The sequence below is a fragment of the Branchiostoma floridae genome, chromosome 10, assembly GCF_000003815.2.
Source record: "Branchiostoma floridae strain S238N-H82 chromosome 10, Bfl_VNyyK, whole genome shotgun sequence".
NCBI lineage: Eukaryota > Metazoa > Chordata > Leptocardii > Amphioxiformes > Branchiostomatidae > Branchiostoma > Branchiostoma floridae.
Genome location: NC_049988.1, coordinates 18,092,049 through 18,108,480, shown reverse-complemented (window position 1 = coordinate 18,108,480; position 16,432 = coordinate 18,092,049). Strand labels below are relative to the sequence as shown.

At 39.7% G+C, this 16,432-nt stretch overlaps 2 protein-coding genes across 3 annotated transcripts in view; one reads left to right on the top strand and one right to left on the bottom strand.

The window, feature by feature from the left end:
* Positions 1-11,417, top strand: part of LOC118424125 (SH3 domain-binding protein 5-like) — a 16,661-nt gene extending 5,244 nt beyond the window's left edge. Inside the window, exons 1-8 of one of the 2 annotated variants that reach the window (XM_035832617.1) lie at positions 1,176-1,347; positions 2,970-3,032; positions 3,560-3,688; positions 4,294-4,464; positions 5,065-5,195; positions 5,756-5,798; positions 7,472-7,664; positions 8,178-11,417. In XM_035832617.1, the coding sequence (XP_035688510.1) occupies positions 1,225-1,347; positions 2,970-3,032; positions 3,560-3,688; positions 4,294-4,464; positions 5,065-5,195; positions 5,756-5,798; positions 7,472-7,664; positions 8,178-9,535 (2,211 nt within the window). In that variant the 5' untranslated portion in view covers positions 1,176-1,224 and the 3' untranslated portion in view covers positions 9,536-11,417. Of the gene's footprint in view, positions 1-1,175; positions 1,348-2,969; positions 3,033-3,559; positions 3,689-4,293; positions 4,465-5,064; positions 5,196-5,755; positions 5,799-7,471; positions 7,665-8,177 lie in introns of those variants that run through there. The other variant, XM_035832618.1, reaches the window with a different exon arrangement.
* A 498-nt stretch (positions 11,418-11,915) lies between these two features.
* LOC118425024 lies at positions 11,916-16,078 on the bottom strand. Its single transcript, XM_035833838.1, has 4 exons — positions 15,968-16,078; positions 13,672-13,860; positions 12,961-13,010; positions 11,916-12,206 (listed from the first exon to the last, which is right to left on the bottom strand). The coding sequence occupies exons 1-4, from the start codon at positions 16,068-16,070 to the stop codon at positions 11,916-11,918; spliced, it is 633 nt and encodes a 210-aa protein (XP_035689731.1). The 5' UTR covers positions 16,071-16,078.
* Between the last annotated feature and the right edge of the window lie 354 nt (positions 16,079-16,432).

Here is a 16,432-nt window from a genome sequence, read left to right as displayed (position 1 = left end):
GCGTGAAAATTTGCGCGTGAAAAAATAAAGTTCCTGAAATATGTCAGAAAATGTGCAGTAAGAATTCTAAGGCAGAAAAATTTGATCCTATGATATAATTTCCCATATGTAACCAGAATTTTTGGTTTCAAAAAATCCTGATTTTTAGATCCCTTGGGAATAGATTCATTTGCATATTTTGAACAATCCAAAATCCCATTAATATCACAGAAATACATGGAAAAATTACTTGTACGTGTGTGTATGAGGTTTTATATTGTAAAATGTTACAATTTGAGGCTTTTCTCCATTCTAGAAGCTTCATTTCATCTTTTTTGAAGCAGATTGTTTCACGCGCAGATTTCAAACTTTTTTGCGCGTGAAAACTTAACATTTGAAAATCACTTGAAAATCAATCAGATCGACATTTTGTACCCTAGAATGCAACAATACAATACTTAATTCCATTCTGTGCCATCTTGTTTCAGCTTTTTAAGTTTAAAACTGCAAATATTTTTTGAATCCCTTGGGAATCAGCTAATTTGCATATTGTCACGCGCAGATTATTCACGCGCAAGTTTTCACGCGCAGATTTTTCACGCGCACAAAACCCCATCCCGGTAAGAGTAACCTACTTTAAATGCATTTATTTCAACAGGAACTGAGGAAATGAATGTTTTACAGTAAGAGGGAACAGAGATTTTTGCAGATTTTTGTTTGAAGTTGGTAGTTGAAACTGTTTCAGGTACTACAGTGTGTAGCAGTTCAATGAAATTGTAATATTTGTGTCAGGGTAGTTTCCAGGACCCCTCTCTAGATGTCTGTCCCTGGATCGAGGATAAAAATTTGCTTGTTGAGACAGATAAAAATTTCACCTTGTCCATGAAAAAAATCTGAATTTTCTGGTGTGAAATCTAGGAAAAGGCATTTTTGTCAGCAAAAGTAACAGATTTAGCAAAGAACAAGTATAAAGTAATGTTAGCTCCCATTGAGTCCCAAACAAGCCTTGAGTCAGACAGAAAAAAATCTTAAGCTAGAGTCAGCTATGAGGATTTGTGGTGTCATGATGAAAAAAAGAACTTCAAAAATAAATCCAGTATGATTATTTCCAGATATACGGTATCCCTGCCAAGCCCCGCCCCCTCCCCTGACCTGAGTTGACCCCTGGGGAAACTTGGCACACTCCATTTCCATCTCTAAAGACCCTAGCAGCAGGAATGCTGGGATATTTGCCTCCCATCTGGTATGAATAGATCCAGGACTTCTGTGCAGGACAGATCTCTGTCAACAACACAGGGGCTCAAAATGTCCGGCCTGGCTTCCGTGGAAACTTTCTGCGGGGACGGGAACATCTACAGGATACGAAAGGCAGGGCGTAGCCCAGTTTCTGTACCTCCTTTTGCCCATATCTGCTCACATGTCTGCAAAATGTAGGATTGCGAATGCTTTGTGCCAGCAGCAGGCTTCCATTTTCAATGCTTCCGTGACATTTGTAGCCCTTTCATTGTATTCATGTAGTGCGTTTTGGTGTGACCTATATCTTCCGTGATTTCTGGAGTTCTCTATGTTAGTATGTTGCTTCCGGGGCACTGTAAAACACTGTGACTTCCTCCTTCCTATTATGCTGTCCTGTTATTTTGTGGCTGAAGTTTGTGGTACAGTTTTGTGACGTTTCTCACCCAAAGTCTGATCAGAATCATGGTGGACTTATTTGAGGGTCTGCAAGGGGGGTCCCAACAACGATTTACGCTGAAGAACCCCCTACGTATTACACTAAATCAAGGAATTTAGGCAAATGCGCTAAATTTGGTTGCCACGCTGTGAATTACGCAGATAGGAAGGTTTTTCTTACTAGTTACGGGATATAAAAATAGGCTGCATACGCCTCACGGAAAAGAGCATGCAGATCCTCGTTTAATAGTTACAAGAATCATGGAGGACTTATTTGGGGCCCTGCCAGCCCTGTAAGTGTAAGAGTCTCATCTGTCCCTGAGCACAGCTGGGGAATCTGGTACAATCTCATACCACAATACTGATGGGGCGCCCAATTAGTCAGTGTACTTCCCATTGGATGGTTTAATTAATTAGACTGGATGGGGCCGAATTAGGCTCATGATTAAGGGATAGTGATAGGGCTGTACCATTGGTTAATCTTTAGATTAAATATAGGGGTGTGCAGGACCATCTCGGGTGTCAAATTAGCATGGTACATGTTTAAAGAGAGTATATATAGCATTGATCTACTTCGATTTTATAATAATTACAACTGTACTTACTTGAAGAGTTGTTTTTAATTCTTAATGCCAGTATATCCACAGCCAGAATAATATGTTACTTTAAATAAAGCTCATTAGCATGTAATTCATGGTGCAAAAAAAGTCAACTCTCATAATTTTGCCAGTGAAGAGTTTTGTCCAGTTGCCTTATTTGAAGTTGGAGATATGCCAGTATACAAGATAGCTGGCAGACTGAGTCAGGTTGTTTATAACTCTAGTACTCAGTAGTAGGGAGGCTGGCTTAGGTTACCGGTAAACCTTATTTAGTCTACTGTCTCTTCCTTTTTAGGAGTTATATGTGTAAATATTGCAATCAGGGCTTGAACTACCAACATAAATTTCAGGAAGAATATGCAATCTCATTTGGTGCCTAGAATTAAAAAAATTAAAAGTGTTTAAACTTTAAATATACATGTATGCCTTGACAGAAATGTGCCATTCTGTCAAGACGATCTGCTGCAGTACGAAGGTCATCTGCCTTCAACTTTTTGTTCATATTATACTTTTTTGTATACCATATATGATCACAATACATACGGAGGATCGTAAGATACTGCTGCTGAAACACATAACACACAAACATGCAAACAAAAAACAATACCTCCAATTTTCACAGAGCTGAAGAAATAAACAACACCAAGAGAAGTATTGAGCTGAAAGTATATTGTGTATTGTAATTTTTGTATTGTAACATGCTTTTTTTATGCTTTCCAGGAAGAGTTGGAGAGACTGAATGCTGCCAGCAATGAGATTAACAAATTAGAGGCAGAGTTGGATGTAAGTATTCTCTTTGTTTGTTTGGATTGCATATTTGGCATTAAACCACCTCACGGTTCATTGTCCAAAGCATCCTGTATAGTATTGACACACTCCAACTGTTCAGTATCAGTATAAACGCAGCTGTTTCTGTCAGTTTGGAACATTGAATATGAAACATACTTTAAAGACGACATCATTGAGGGTCTGCATGGGGGGTCCTGGCAATGCTTAATGGTAGAATTAAGAGGGCCAAGAACACTTGGTAAACGCAGGAGGACTATTTGCTTAAAAGTGAACTGTCTAATTTTTCCTGCAAAAGGTTTTTGGGAGCAGATCCATTAGATTATTCCATATTATTCTGAAGCTTAGATATCCAGATCTACATGTAGCATACCGGGGTAGTAATTAAGTAAAAGGAAAATGCTTGTCAAGTTACCAATTAGCGTTGATTTACCATAAGGTGTTCCCCTCCAAAATTTAATGTTCAGCATCGACTGGTCCCCCATGCAGACCATTTCTAAGTCTCCCATACATGTATCCTACAGGAAGCCCGTGCACTGTTCCGACAAACCCTAACAGAGTCCACCCAGAAGCTGAACCTGTTGTCTAAGAAGATGGGGAAGTCTGTACAGAAGGCACGGCCGTACTATGACGCCAAGAAAATGGCCAAACAGGTATATTTTGTTTATTTTTTCATTTTTAAATCAAGTTCAAAGGAGTCTGTATATTAGCATCATAACAGATGATATGCAGCTCATACCAATCATACGAATACTACTGTACAACATAAAGAAAAAAGGTTATGTGGGTATGGCACAAAAGCTGCACACAATTATTATGATCCACCATTTTGCTGTTCCTGTAGATAAACAGTTGTGTGTAATGTGAATGTTACAGAATGTACTATGTTCAGTTGTTAGACCTCAATTATAAAACTGTGACTATAATCACCAGGTGTATTTTGCCAGACAGTAGGTACTCAAAGTATATAAATCCCTTTTACCAAAGGTGAATTACTAGTGACACCCTTTTACCTCCCCAACAGAAGTCAGGTACCCTTTTTAACACCAGGATAGAATGAGGAAAGGGATGTTAAGTGCCTTTCCCAAGGATTCGAACTCAGGACCTCTTGTTTCTGGGCCTGCAGTTATGCTACACAGCCCCATGTGTGTAGCCTATATATCTTAAGATAAGTGTCAGTAAAGTCACAAACTTGTATGATATATACATTATAATAGATACATGAACTACATTGTACACTGTATCTGCCATAAAACAGGCACAGATAGAAGCGCAGAAGGCAGCCGTGGAGTACCAGCGAGCCAACGGGATCCACCGCGCTGCTCGAGAAACCATCTCGCTGGCGGAACAGCGACTGTTCAGCGACGCGGACGAGAAGAGACAGTTCGACTCCGCCTGGCAGGAGATGCTGAACCACGCCACCATGAAGGTCAGGTCAAAGGTCATGGGTGACCAATCAGCAGGCTTTACACAAGTTTTTTTGTTTTGAAGAATGAATATGATGATAATGCCATTTCGTGTTAGATGTTTTTTGTCCTTAGAACTAATAACATTCATTGCTAAATCTTATTTTCACCTACAACAAATGCATTCAAAATAGTAGTATTGTTTTTTGTGTGTATGTCTTTGTGTTTATGTTTTTGGATATTTAGGTAGGTAGGTATGTATTTACAGTAGCATGACAGGGAAGGGGGGTCTCCTCAGCATTGACCATGGTAAAATCCTTATTGATTAGAAGCTGCCAATATGGTAGCATAGATAAACAGTCCTATACAAGAATGACAGTCTCTGGCACATCTGTTGGCTGACTCAGATGAGTTGCAAAGTTCTTTTGTCTGGATCTGCTTTTCTTCTGCTTTTAGCTGCCTGGATCTGTCATTTGCAAGGTCCTCCTAGTTATTGGTCTCAATATCATCATCAAGATCCGTGGTGTCCCTCTTCCAGACATCTTATAGGGGAAGGGGTGGGGCAGAAGAAGAAAGAAAAAGTACTGTTTTTCTGTCGGTAAAACTCTTCATTTGCCCCCCAGGTGATGGAGGCAGAACAGATGCGATCGAAGAGCGAACACGACCACCAGCAGAAAGCCGAGGCCTACACAACAGCCAATCAGAAGCTGCAACAGTTAGAGAAGTCACTGAAGAAAGTCATCGTGAAAACCAAGTATGTCGTTTTTTTTAGATTTCTATCAACACAAATCTGGGTTTACATTATGAAGAGATGAATTATTCTCCAACTAAATAGTTGGACTCACAGATTTTTGACTGACTCAGCCTATAGTTTGTAGTAATTTGCTGTACAATTTACCAAGTATGTTGATTTTGTGTCCTATTCTATCAACACTTAACATAAAAGTTCATCTGGGTTAGTATAAGACATAGCCTGAGTATCAGCCTGGTTAGTTTACTGGGGCTCCCATAGGGGGGTGTATTATATTGTTGGCATCCATCTGTCTCGGGAGACAATGGTACATTTTTTTTTGGTAGGTAGATGCTTACTCGCCGTCTGCCTGGCCTGCACCTTTAAACTAGACTGATACTCAGGCTAAGTAAAATACATGTATATTATGTCAGAGATAAACTGTTCTCCAACTCTAAAATTGGACTCACAGAATGAGATATTTGACTGACTCAGCCTCTGTACTGTAGTAATTTGCTATAGTTGCAATGTTCCTTAACTCCTTACCATGATCAATATTTACCTGCTATGTTTGTTTTTCTCAGGCCATACTTTGATGTCAAGACTAGTTTTGAGCTACAACTTCTGGTAAGTCATTTAGTGTATAGTATATATACAAATGTAAGGTAGAACAGTTTTACAGATTGCAAAAGAAACCAATCAACATAACATTTTGTTTTTATTTACATTTGTGTTCACGTGGTGAAAAAACAGGAAGTATTATCCAAGTCCTTCTACACAAAGGACAATTTTTCCAAAGTTTTGAGAGTTTATATACTTAATTGTCCTCACAACAAAATGTATTAACCCTCTCAGCACGAGAAGCCACTATCGTGGCTTTCCCATAGGACACGAGAAGCCACGATCGTGGCTTCAGGTTTAATTCCGGCGGGAAATTCAAACTGACTACTGTGAAATGGGAAATTTGGCAAAGTCTGCCAATCAGGATGCTTGTATCTTTGACCAACCAGAAGGGATGTAGCATTTGAGCCCTGTTTCTGAGGCCTCCAGCGTGTGTTTTGGCTTCAGTTTTCTACAGGTTTATTTAGTAAATTTAGCAGAAATGGAGACAATTTGGTGGATAATTTTGTTGGTGGCTTACAGGAGTGATGACAGGGAAATCCTTGAGGGACAGCAAGGCAAACACCCAGCTGTTTTTGTTGAGATCAAATGAGCTGATATCACCGTGTCTAATGAGTTCTACATGCATGCTTCCTTGTTGTTTTTCTTGGGCATGAGGAGGACCAGGTCAGGTCAGAAAGGTCACTGGTCTTAATTAACATTTTAGATACTCTGATACCTGTTTCTCTACCCAAGTCATAAGTAATAGGATTTATTTGACTCCCTGATATGTGGAGAACATCCAGAAAAATAATTTGCCATTTAGCACAAGGCATATTCATTATTTCAATAGTACAACTACAGGTGTGGGGAGGGGGGCACAACTGTTTATTGGGGTGAACATTTGTTTATCAACACTGAACTTATTTGAAATCATGCTTTGATTTTTAGTTTTTGGTCATTCTAACAGCATACCAGCATTGTGTATGTATAATTGAGTATTTCTACATAGTTTTATGATAAATGACACAAAAAACTCAGTCCCTAGCCAAATGTTTTCTTTTGTGAAGCTTTTTTTGGGAGTGTTGCAAATGTGTTTTTGAGTGGTTTCCATGACGATTGCTGTCCTCAGATTGATGGTATGATATTTATTTTGCTTGTTTTGGAAAGGCCATTCTGTGAGCTTTCCAGCAATATATAGTTTTCCTAGTCTACTCCTTACATAACAGCTGTAATAATAATACACAAAAAGTACTAATTGACACCTGTATAGACTGAAATTATATGTCGTATATGGTATACAGGAAAAAATTATATGACGTGTTGAGAGGGTTAAGTAAACTTAGTTTTGGTATATATTGGGTTTGATGTTCTGGTGGTAAAACAAATCCATTGTCTTGTGCAGAGCAAATTTTCGATATGGTGGACATGCATTATGCTTGTACTGCATTCATGGTACAAAAATATAGTTTTTTTGTTTGTTTGAACCTTTGTTTATTCATTTTTTGCTTTGTTTTGCAAGAGGTTTACCATTTCTTAGTATGTTCAGCAGGTATTCGATGATGCCCTAGTTAAAACAGACTAAGTTAAACATATTTACAGAAAAATTGAGTTAAGCTTGTTTAAGAAAGGTTTTCTAGTACCCATTTGTTATAACCTTTCGAATTGGAAACGTAATCTTGTCCTACCTGTTTCCATAGCAACAGAAACAGAACGTGGAAGACCTTCAGAAGGCCGTGTCAGCTTCTAAGGTCAAGTACAGGGAGGCCTTAAAGAACCTGGAGAGCATCTCAGACGAGATCCACCGCAACCGACAACTTCTCAAGGAGCCGCGCAGCGCGGGGGTGGGGGCCGAGGCTGACCGCGACGACCTGCCGGAAATCAACCTCGATGGTACGGGTGGTGGATTTCAATTCATCAGACAACAATACCTAGAAAACCATTTTGTACATTTATTGACATTTTTTTCCAATTTTCAACAGTTTGTAAGCAAATATAGCAAGCGGTGTCCTTAAAGTAGTCCAGGAATTCAGCACTAAAACTAACAGACTACACATTGTCACTTAAACCCCCAACAATGGTAAAATCTAATAGTTGACTTTTTCATAATCACTAGTGATGAAGACAGGGCAGTGAGTACAAGGATCCCCAGTAGTAATCAGATATGTAGCCTAGGCTAGTAAAGGTTAGCATTTTTAATGTAAAAGCTAACTTTTTTGCCATCTTTTCCTAGATGAATGTTGTGTTTCCTGTCCTATCCGAGACAAACCTGCCGACTCTAGGCTTTCTTTGGGGGGTGTTGTGGAGTCACATACCCATAGTTATCAGTCAGAATTTTTTCAGTCCTGTAACACGAAACACAACATTATTTTTCCTAGGCCTAACATTTTTTTCATATTTTCCTAGATGTGGATTCCTGTTCTCAGTACTCGGACCTTGATGACGGCCACAGCCTGGACACAGACTCCACCACAGACGACGCCTCCATGATCGCACAGACGGACAACACTAGCCTCAGCAGGAGGGACAGGGGGGGATCGTTCACTTCTCACAGCAGCGTGGGGGAGGGTTACTCCTCAAGTTCACAGGACGTTACAGAGGGAGGGTGTACCACTGTGGCAACAGCTTCATGTACAGCAGAATCTGTGCAAGCTGTGGAGGGAGGAAGTAACACTGAAGGAACGGCCGCAGCAGTACCAAAACAAGCAGTGGAGCAAGGGCCGACAGCAAAGGTAACAGCGGTAGATAGAAACAACACCGAGGATGGAGCAACATTTGAAGGAATGGCTGCATTAAGGAAGGAAGAAGAAAAGGACAGTTCATCAGAAAATAGTCATACCACTTCTCAGAATGATGCTATTTCTAAGATAGAAGCAGACAAAACAGATAAGGAAGACACAGATGTACTTGCACAGCAGGATGCAGTTGATGATGTTGAGAAAGCTTTGAAAGATGTTGTAGATGAGGATGTTGTAGACGAGGGTAAAGAAGATGTATCACATTGTTCAGTGGAGCCTACACCTAGTATTACTGTACCTGGTAAAGTTCTTGCTGAAGAGAATGTTGAACAGCAGCAAGGTGTGCCTACGGAAGTGGTTGAAGCTGAATCTGACAGCTTTCTTTCATCACATAATGAAGGGGAAAGGAAAAATGTACAAAATGTTGCTGAGGAATGTGATATGAATGTACCAGATGAGGTCAAGGTCTCAGAATGTCGGGAAGAAGTCACAGAAAAGCAGGTAGAACAGGTTGATATCAACCTCGAGTCTAGCGAAAACAGTGCACAGGAAAATCAGGACCCCACAGTTATTACAGATATGGCAGAGAAAGAGACTGTAGAAACAAGGGAAGAAAGTCAGACAGCAGGGTTAGTTACAGGGAGGAATGATGATAGCACTAACAGGGAGGAAAGTACAGAGGCAAGCAGCTCTGACTCCACAGAAACTAATGTGACAGATTTGACTGTTTTAAGCACTAATGTAGAGGAAAGACCACCAGAAACAAGACAAACAGACGAATCTTCCAGTGCAGATAACATAGAGCGTGGGGATCATCAGGTAGAGAACAGGCAAGGGGTTGACATAGAGGGTCAAATGTCAGAGGTTATGGCGGAACAAAAACAAACAATGGAACAAAGTTCTGAGATTCAGGGACAGGGGGACTCCCTGGAAAAAGACGAAAAACAGAATTTGTCCAGTCCAACAAAATCAGTGGATGAAATGACAGCAGAGGAGATAGATGAACTAGAGGACACTTACTTGTAAGTTGAATAGAATGAGATTTTTTAAAACAACAAATATTATATTGATTGTAATGGTCATTCCTCGGATCAATTATACAAAACAGCTTATGACAAAGCAGTTTGGTAAGATCCCATTGTTTCCTAGTCCAAAAAAGGAAGATATATGATGCATTTTTACAATGTAAAACGTAATGAAGCCAAATGAATCCCAGGTACAGTTACGTGTACAGCAATTTTCTGATATTGACTGTGACAGTCTTGTGGAAATACAGATAAGACAAGTTGATAGTGTAATCATGATAAGCAATACAATACATACAGGCATGGAAAATCCCTGAAGAAAATAAGTATGAAAGATGTGTATTTTGGAAATAGTGGTATATAAATGAAAAGACAATAATGTTATAAATGATATTTTTGGAAAGCTTATATTGGACAGTTGCTGCATACATGTATGTGCATTGTGTTACATTATGACCTAGGCATCAGTCTTATTCAATATATGTGGCACGTTTTCAGTTTTTTTGCATGAATGCATTTTTGTTGTTCAGTCTCACCTGCACTTTTTCAAATCCAAGCAGATCCTTGCATGATGATGTTAGTCTCATACTAGTCATAGTGTTGATTTTATATTAAGCATAAACAGTAACCTGCCTCACAGTGTAACACACCATTTTAGAATTTCTACAATATTAGCACACACATCCTTAAGGGGAGAGGCAAGGTTACTCGCCCCTATAAAAGACCAAGAATTTATGTGATTTATTGATAATGAAGATGGACATTTATAGAAGTGGCCATTTTTCTTTAATGGAAAGTGATGAACGTTGTACTCTCACTTTTAATTTTTACCAAAAAAAGTTGTCACATTGTATAGCTGACATGATTGCCTCAAACGTTGAAATGCAGATATGCACATGTAGATATGTTGTAAAAATGAAAAGATCAATGTGGTCATTTTATATACAGATATATGAGATACAGGGTAAAATTGGTCCTGGTGTAAATGTACAATTGAAACCTATAAACTCATGGTGTATCAATGCATTTTTTCATCACAGGTTCCAATTTGTAAAGATGTACATGTATGATAATTAAGAAACTCGAAAAGAAAGAAAAATTTTCCTTGACGACATTTTCCATTGTCCTCTTTATTTGGCATGCATTTCCTTTCCATCCATCTATTACTTTTCTACGCATCTTGTTACTATGGAAACAACTGTTGTTATACTGTAAATACCATTATGAAGGGCATTACAATGCTCTAGGTCAGCTCTTGGTTATATTGATATGCAGTGTTGTCATTGATGTTTATGCCACAAAACTAGTAAACAATGTGAGTAAACATAATGTGGAACACTATAAGCCATTGTATTACAAAATTGTTGACTTTGTGACACTTAATTTCTTCTACGAGTAAGGAGATTTGGGTGTTGATCAGGCATTGCCATCATTGCATGCAATTGATATACATGTGTAATGGATATGTAAGACCATGTTGATTTGATTATACAGATATTTTCTTGTTTTTTTTTTCAAGTCAATAGCTGCAATGACTGCATGTATTTTCTCATGTGTAAACAGGTATGCAATATTACGTGTGACATTACGTATTAGTGCAACATTGTATTGGTATCTGACAATTTTAGTTGGAAACAAACTTAAACTTTTACAGACATTTCATTCGATAATTTGATCATTTTTTAAATATCAACTCCCTCTTTTCCTATGTACAGAGGAAAACTGAATTTTTACATGTGCATTTGTTTTAAATTGACACAAAATTACTTTATGGGCCAAGGGCTGTAGGTATTTTTCATACAAAACATATGTCTCACAGGAAGGTGTTATGATGTGTAACTCAATTCTGCACAGATAAAGAATAAAGTGGAAAATAATACAGATAAAATTGTTGGGTTTTGAACTCGTTGCTGTGTTCACTGTGACGTCACATACTCATACACAATTCATAGATCAACTACCCTGCAACAGTGTTGAATTGTCTGTATATACAGAAATCTTGGACCTGGAGTGATTTTTTACAAACATTGGATGTGGATTAAATGATTCTTTCCTTTTAGTTGGAAATTTTTAAATTTAGGTAGTCCCATATCCCTTTTGAGGCACAGTAGGGACAGTAGATTGTTATCCACTGTGTCTAAGGCACAGTATTGGAAGGTGGAGCCCATCCCTCTCCTTCCACTGCACAACAGAAGTCAGGTACCCATTCTTACACCTGGGTGGAGTGAGGAAAGTCGTATACATGTAAATTGCCTTTTCCAAAGTGCCGGCTATACAAATCAAGAACTGCAGCCATGTACATGTAGCTGGCTGAGTTTTCTACATTCAAAATCCGCATACCACTGGACAAGTAAATTTTCAAATATTCATAGGCCTCACTCTCATCCAAACCATGACATTTTCTTCATGGCAATGAACTTCTGCCATAGCTCAGCGACGATTGCCCTGGACATCGCTTTGACCTGCTGGTCCTCCCCACCGGGGATTGACAGCTTCCTGATCTGCTGGTCCCACGCGGAGGTGATGTTCTTCTGCATCTCCAGGACGATGGACAGCTTCTTCATCATTGCCTCCTGAGTCATCATCTGCTGCCTCATCCGATTGGTCAGGTTCTCCTGATGCTCCAGGATGATTGACAGCTCGTTGGTGAACAGTTGCTCCATATTTGTGACCTGAGAAGTTTTGGAGAAATTGGCTGGGTTTACACACACACTGCCGCAGAAATTTGCAGCGTCTTCAAAGACTTTCACATAACCCCTGTCCTGAGCGTTACATAAACTCAACGAGAGTCGACTTTGTGGACTTACACACAAGAAAACGTGACTTGACACCCAATGATAGTTTGGCACCGAAGTTACCCGTCCAATCAAGCTCGATAGAACGATGCTTGAGTACCCTAAATTTTTATTTACACAGACTTCAGTGAGTTAAGACTTCGTCGTAGTGTTACTCCAAGTCGACTTTAATCAACAAGGCCAGACGCTTCTTGCAGCCCTTCCGCTTATCAGGCCCAAGAAGCTTGATTGCCAACTCCTCCAAATCAGGATAATGCAGGGACATCCTCATCCTGTTGATTTCACTGTTATTCTATGGACAAATTATTAGCAGGCTGAGAACTATTTGTTACCATGGCGCTGGCTTCTGGAATAACTTTTTAACCATAGTTACAGAGAATCCTGAGCTCCTCTTGGACTGATTTTCATTGTGAAAATGAACCGGTTCTTGACTTTGAGGGGAGTAGCCGCAATGCCTTCTGCATTGAACCCTGTACAGTTAGAGTTGGATGCAGACTACTTGAGACTTGAAATGCATACATTATAAATACAAGAGACCTTGAACTTTGAACGGGAATATCTAGCAAAGCCAACACGGGAACAATGGGTTCTTTGCCTACCTTCGCGCAGAAGCAATAATTTGAATGTTTACCTTCCCCATCTTCTCCTGTCCCTGGTTGATAGACTGCTGAACGGCCAAGTCTGGATATATAATAAAACTTTTGATGCATGAAGAAACTTTTCACTGTTTCAAACTGAATTCACTGAGCAGTGTTAATGACGAGGAAATTGGAGATGGCAGATTACAACAATGTAACAAAGTCTTGAGGTAGATTTTAAAGCTCAGGGCATAATTAGATAGTGATTATTAGAATTTTAAGATTTGCATAGATAATAAGAAAATTGTAATTCTTCTTTGTTCAAAGACATTGGTTCAAAGTGATTCAAACTCCTGAAATATGTAACTTAGGAAAAGAGAAAAACGATTAAAACATTCAAAAGATATCAATGATGCAAAAATCGTAATTTTTCATAATTGATGACGAAATACTACATTGTATAAACCTTAATGGCAAATGACTGCTATTTTTTTAGTCAGGAAACCATGAATATGATTATGTCATTTGCATATTTATTTCGAAATGATCTGATAGCAAACCGATGGGGATATCGTACTTGGGAAATGATATGATGATATCAGGAAGGTTTTAGGTAGAGGAGATCTCGCATGAAGGATATCTTTTATTGCCATATACAGACATCAATCTTCTTTGTATGCAAATTCCATGTAGGTTTGGGAGTAATGTTGAAACAAACTCATCAACTGTGTTTAACACACAAATAGATTCACAAGACTACTCACACATGGACACGACAACCGCCAGGAGGCAGCAGATCAGCAGGAGCAGGAGGAAGCTGATGACGTTCAGCACGGGGCAGGGCCGGGCTCGGCTCTGATTGGCGGTTGCCATGCCAATCCCTGGGATGTAGTCATGGCGATCATCAACGTCCGGAGCTGTGCTGACGTCATCGGACTCCGAACTTGACAGTTCTGTAGGATGGATTTGAACTGTTCAGGATAATTCTAACATTTGTTAATTGATTGAAAAGCACAAACAGACAGTCCAGGAAGATTAGCTGCCTACATTTTGATGTAGGAGGCCAATGGGCTGAATAAACTTTAAAAGTTTCCACTTTTCAGGTACATGGCATCACCAACAAGATTGGCAATGGAAAACATACATTGCCATGACGACGGTGGCTGTTGGAAATGCGTGCTGAAACATTGAATAAAAGCTAAAACAAAAGAAACCAAATTGACGCCTTATTAGATTTAACCGGCATATAAGAAAAACTACCGTTAGAAACAAGCACATATTCCTATTTATCTACATTATCTATTCTACATTGCTGAATCGCGAGTTTGTCATGGCACAAGTTTGGGTTAGGCGAGTAGACTATTAATATAGTCCAGTATATAGTCCATCCTCCTACGCACGGTCCCAACGGCACTAGCAGTTAATGTGCGCGTGCGTAGGAGGAGGATTCAGCCCGGTTGGTTTTGTATTCAAGCCACAGGAAGTAACTTTTATTGATGACATCACAGTGCACTTATCAAGTTTTGCCTGATGTAGAAAATCTAGAAATAAAATAGAATTTTTCTGTATGGGATGGTGAACAGGATGTGTGAATGTGGGTTCACTTCTCCATGCAGACTTGAAACTAGTATGTCTTCCTTTTGGTTTTTAATTTGTAATTATTAACCCTTGTCCTGCCGGTAAATGTTCACCATACTTCCCCGCTGTGCTGGGCGTATTGGTCCTTATATTATGATATTTTTGGAGAATATATATGCATATTTTGTATATTTTGTTCCTCCTCACATATTGTCTGCTGGCCTGCCGCTTTCCGCTTGTCGTTTCCTAGCCTTGAGGGCGTGACGTCATTGCATTCATGTATGACGTATACAGTGTCCCAAACAATTTATTTTCAATATGTAAAATGTCATTAGAATTACACACACACACATACTCAATCTGTATGTATTTTCTTTCAAATTATCATCCTGTGCACAAACATATATCGCAATATTGTAACTATACAGGTTTGATTCTAGCCGTTATATAAAAAGCACTATCATAATGGCAGTTACATTGCAAGGTACACATTTGTACTTACATAATGTATTTAATCATGTCTGGGTACGGAATCCATGGTGGAACCTATTTATTCTGTGCGGCTAGGAAAAAACATTCGTTCAGCACACAACATTTACCAACACGCTTTTGTAATAGTAGCTATGTGCCTCTTAAAAATAAAAGAAGACTGCTGGTAAAGCTATAGCAGGTGGTAAATGAGGCGAAGCATAATACTGCGTCGACGGCTGATAGTCCAATTGCAGTGTGACTGCGTCACTCCTGGCTTTTTCAGCCAATGACACCGGGTCACACATTGTCCTGCGGTTTCTTTAATGTTTAAGGATTATTTCTTAAGCCTGTCTAACACTCTCTAGATCTCTCATACGAGCGACAGATATTGGAACAAAACCAAATTTAATGGATTTCTATAATCGCGAGGGGGGAATCGGAAGCGACGTTGCAAAAAAAGAAAAAAAAAACCCTACATTTCTCAGTTATCTGTATGTTGGTTCTCCATGAAAGAATACGGCTCAAGCAAGACATGGGTTCAGTACCGATCGAAGACCAAGAATCTGACTCAGAAGTACAAGGCTGTGCGGGATCACAACAACGTCAGTGCGAGAGGGCGCGGCGCAATACTACCATGTCCTTTTTCAAGGAACTGTAACGGCTTGCCAGCATGAGGGCAAGTTTACATAGTGAACGCAAAATGTAAGACGGTTGAAGTCAGATTGTAATGCCAAACGGATAAAACCGTTTTGATGTTTGCACCTTGCATAAACGTTAAGGGCGCGGTCACATAGGTCGTGCGATCTTCGTACGATCGCTAACATCGGGCATTTTGGAGGACAAAATGTATGTCTCTTGCAAAGTTTAACTGTCTTGGTACAGAAAATGCTATTTTGGATCCAAGCCGGTGGTTGGTTCGATTCTGTCACGGCCTGCTTGAAAATTCTATGGCATCAAAATCGTACGACTATCGCACGACCTATGTGACCGCGCCCTAACGTTGAACGTTACCTGTTTTATCATCTCCGCCCGATGACAGGTCCAGTGATGCACCCTTTTTATCGGAGAAGCTTGCCGGGTTCACCACACAGGCGTCTTCATAGATGTCTGCCATCCTGCAGAATGGCTGTCTCTAATCTTCTGTCTGAAGCAAACTTGTGCATATTCACTAGTGAAGGGGTTGGTATGTTTATATGCATTTTTTGTCATCTGGTCCTTTTTTGTCAGAGACATTACATGTGTTGCGAGTTGCTCATCCAACGGGTACAACACAATGGGTGTTTGGGTTATGCTGGCCGATTTTGACAACCGATGTTTCTGATAGTTGTTTTTTATCATCACATAGGGAGCAAGGTACACGCAAGTGAGTTCCACCCCGTAAAAATTCCCACCGCGTGCGCTAATTGACCTCAGCGGCTGGCAACACTTGCAGTGCCGAGGAGATACCCGGGAGCTCCCGATGAGGCGGTCACGGGC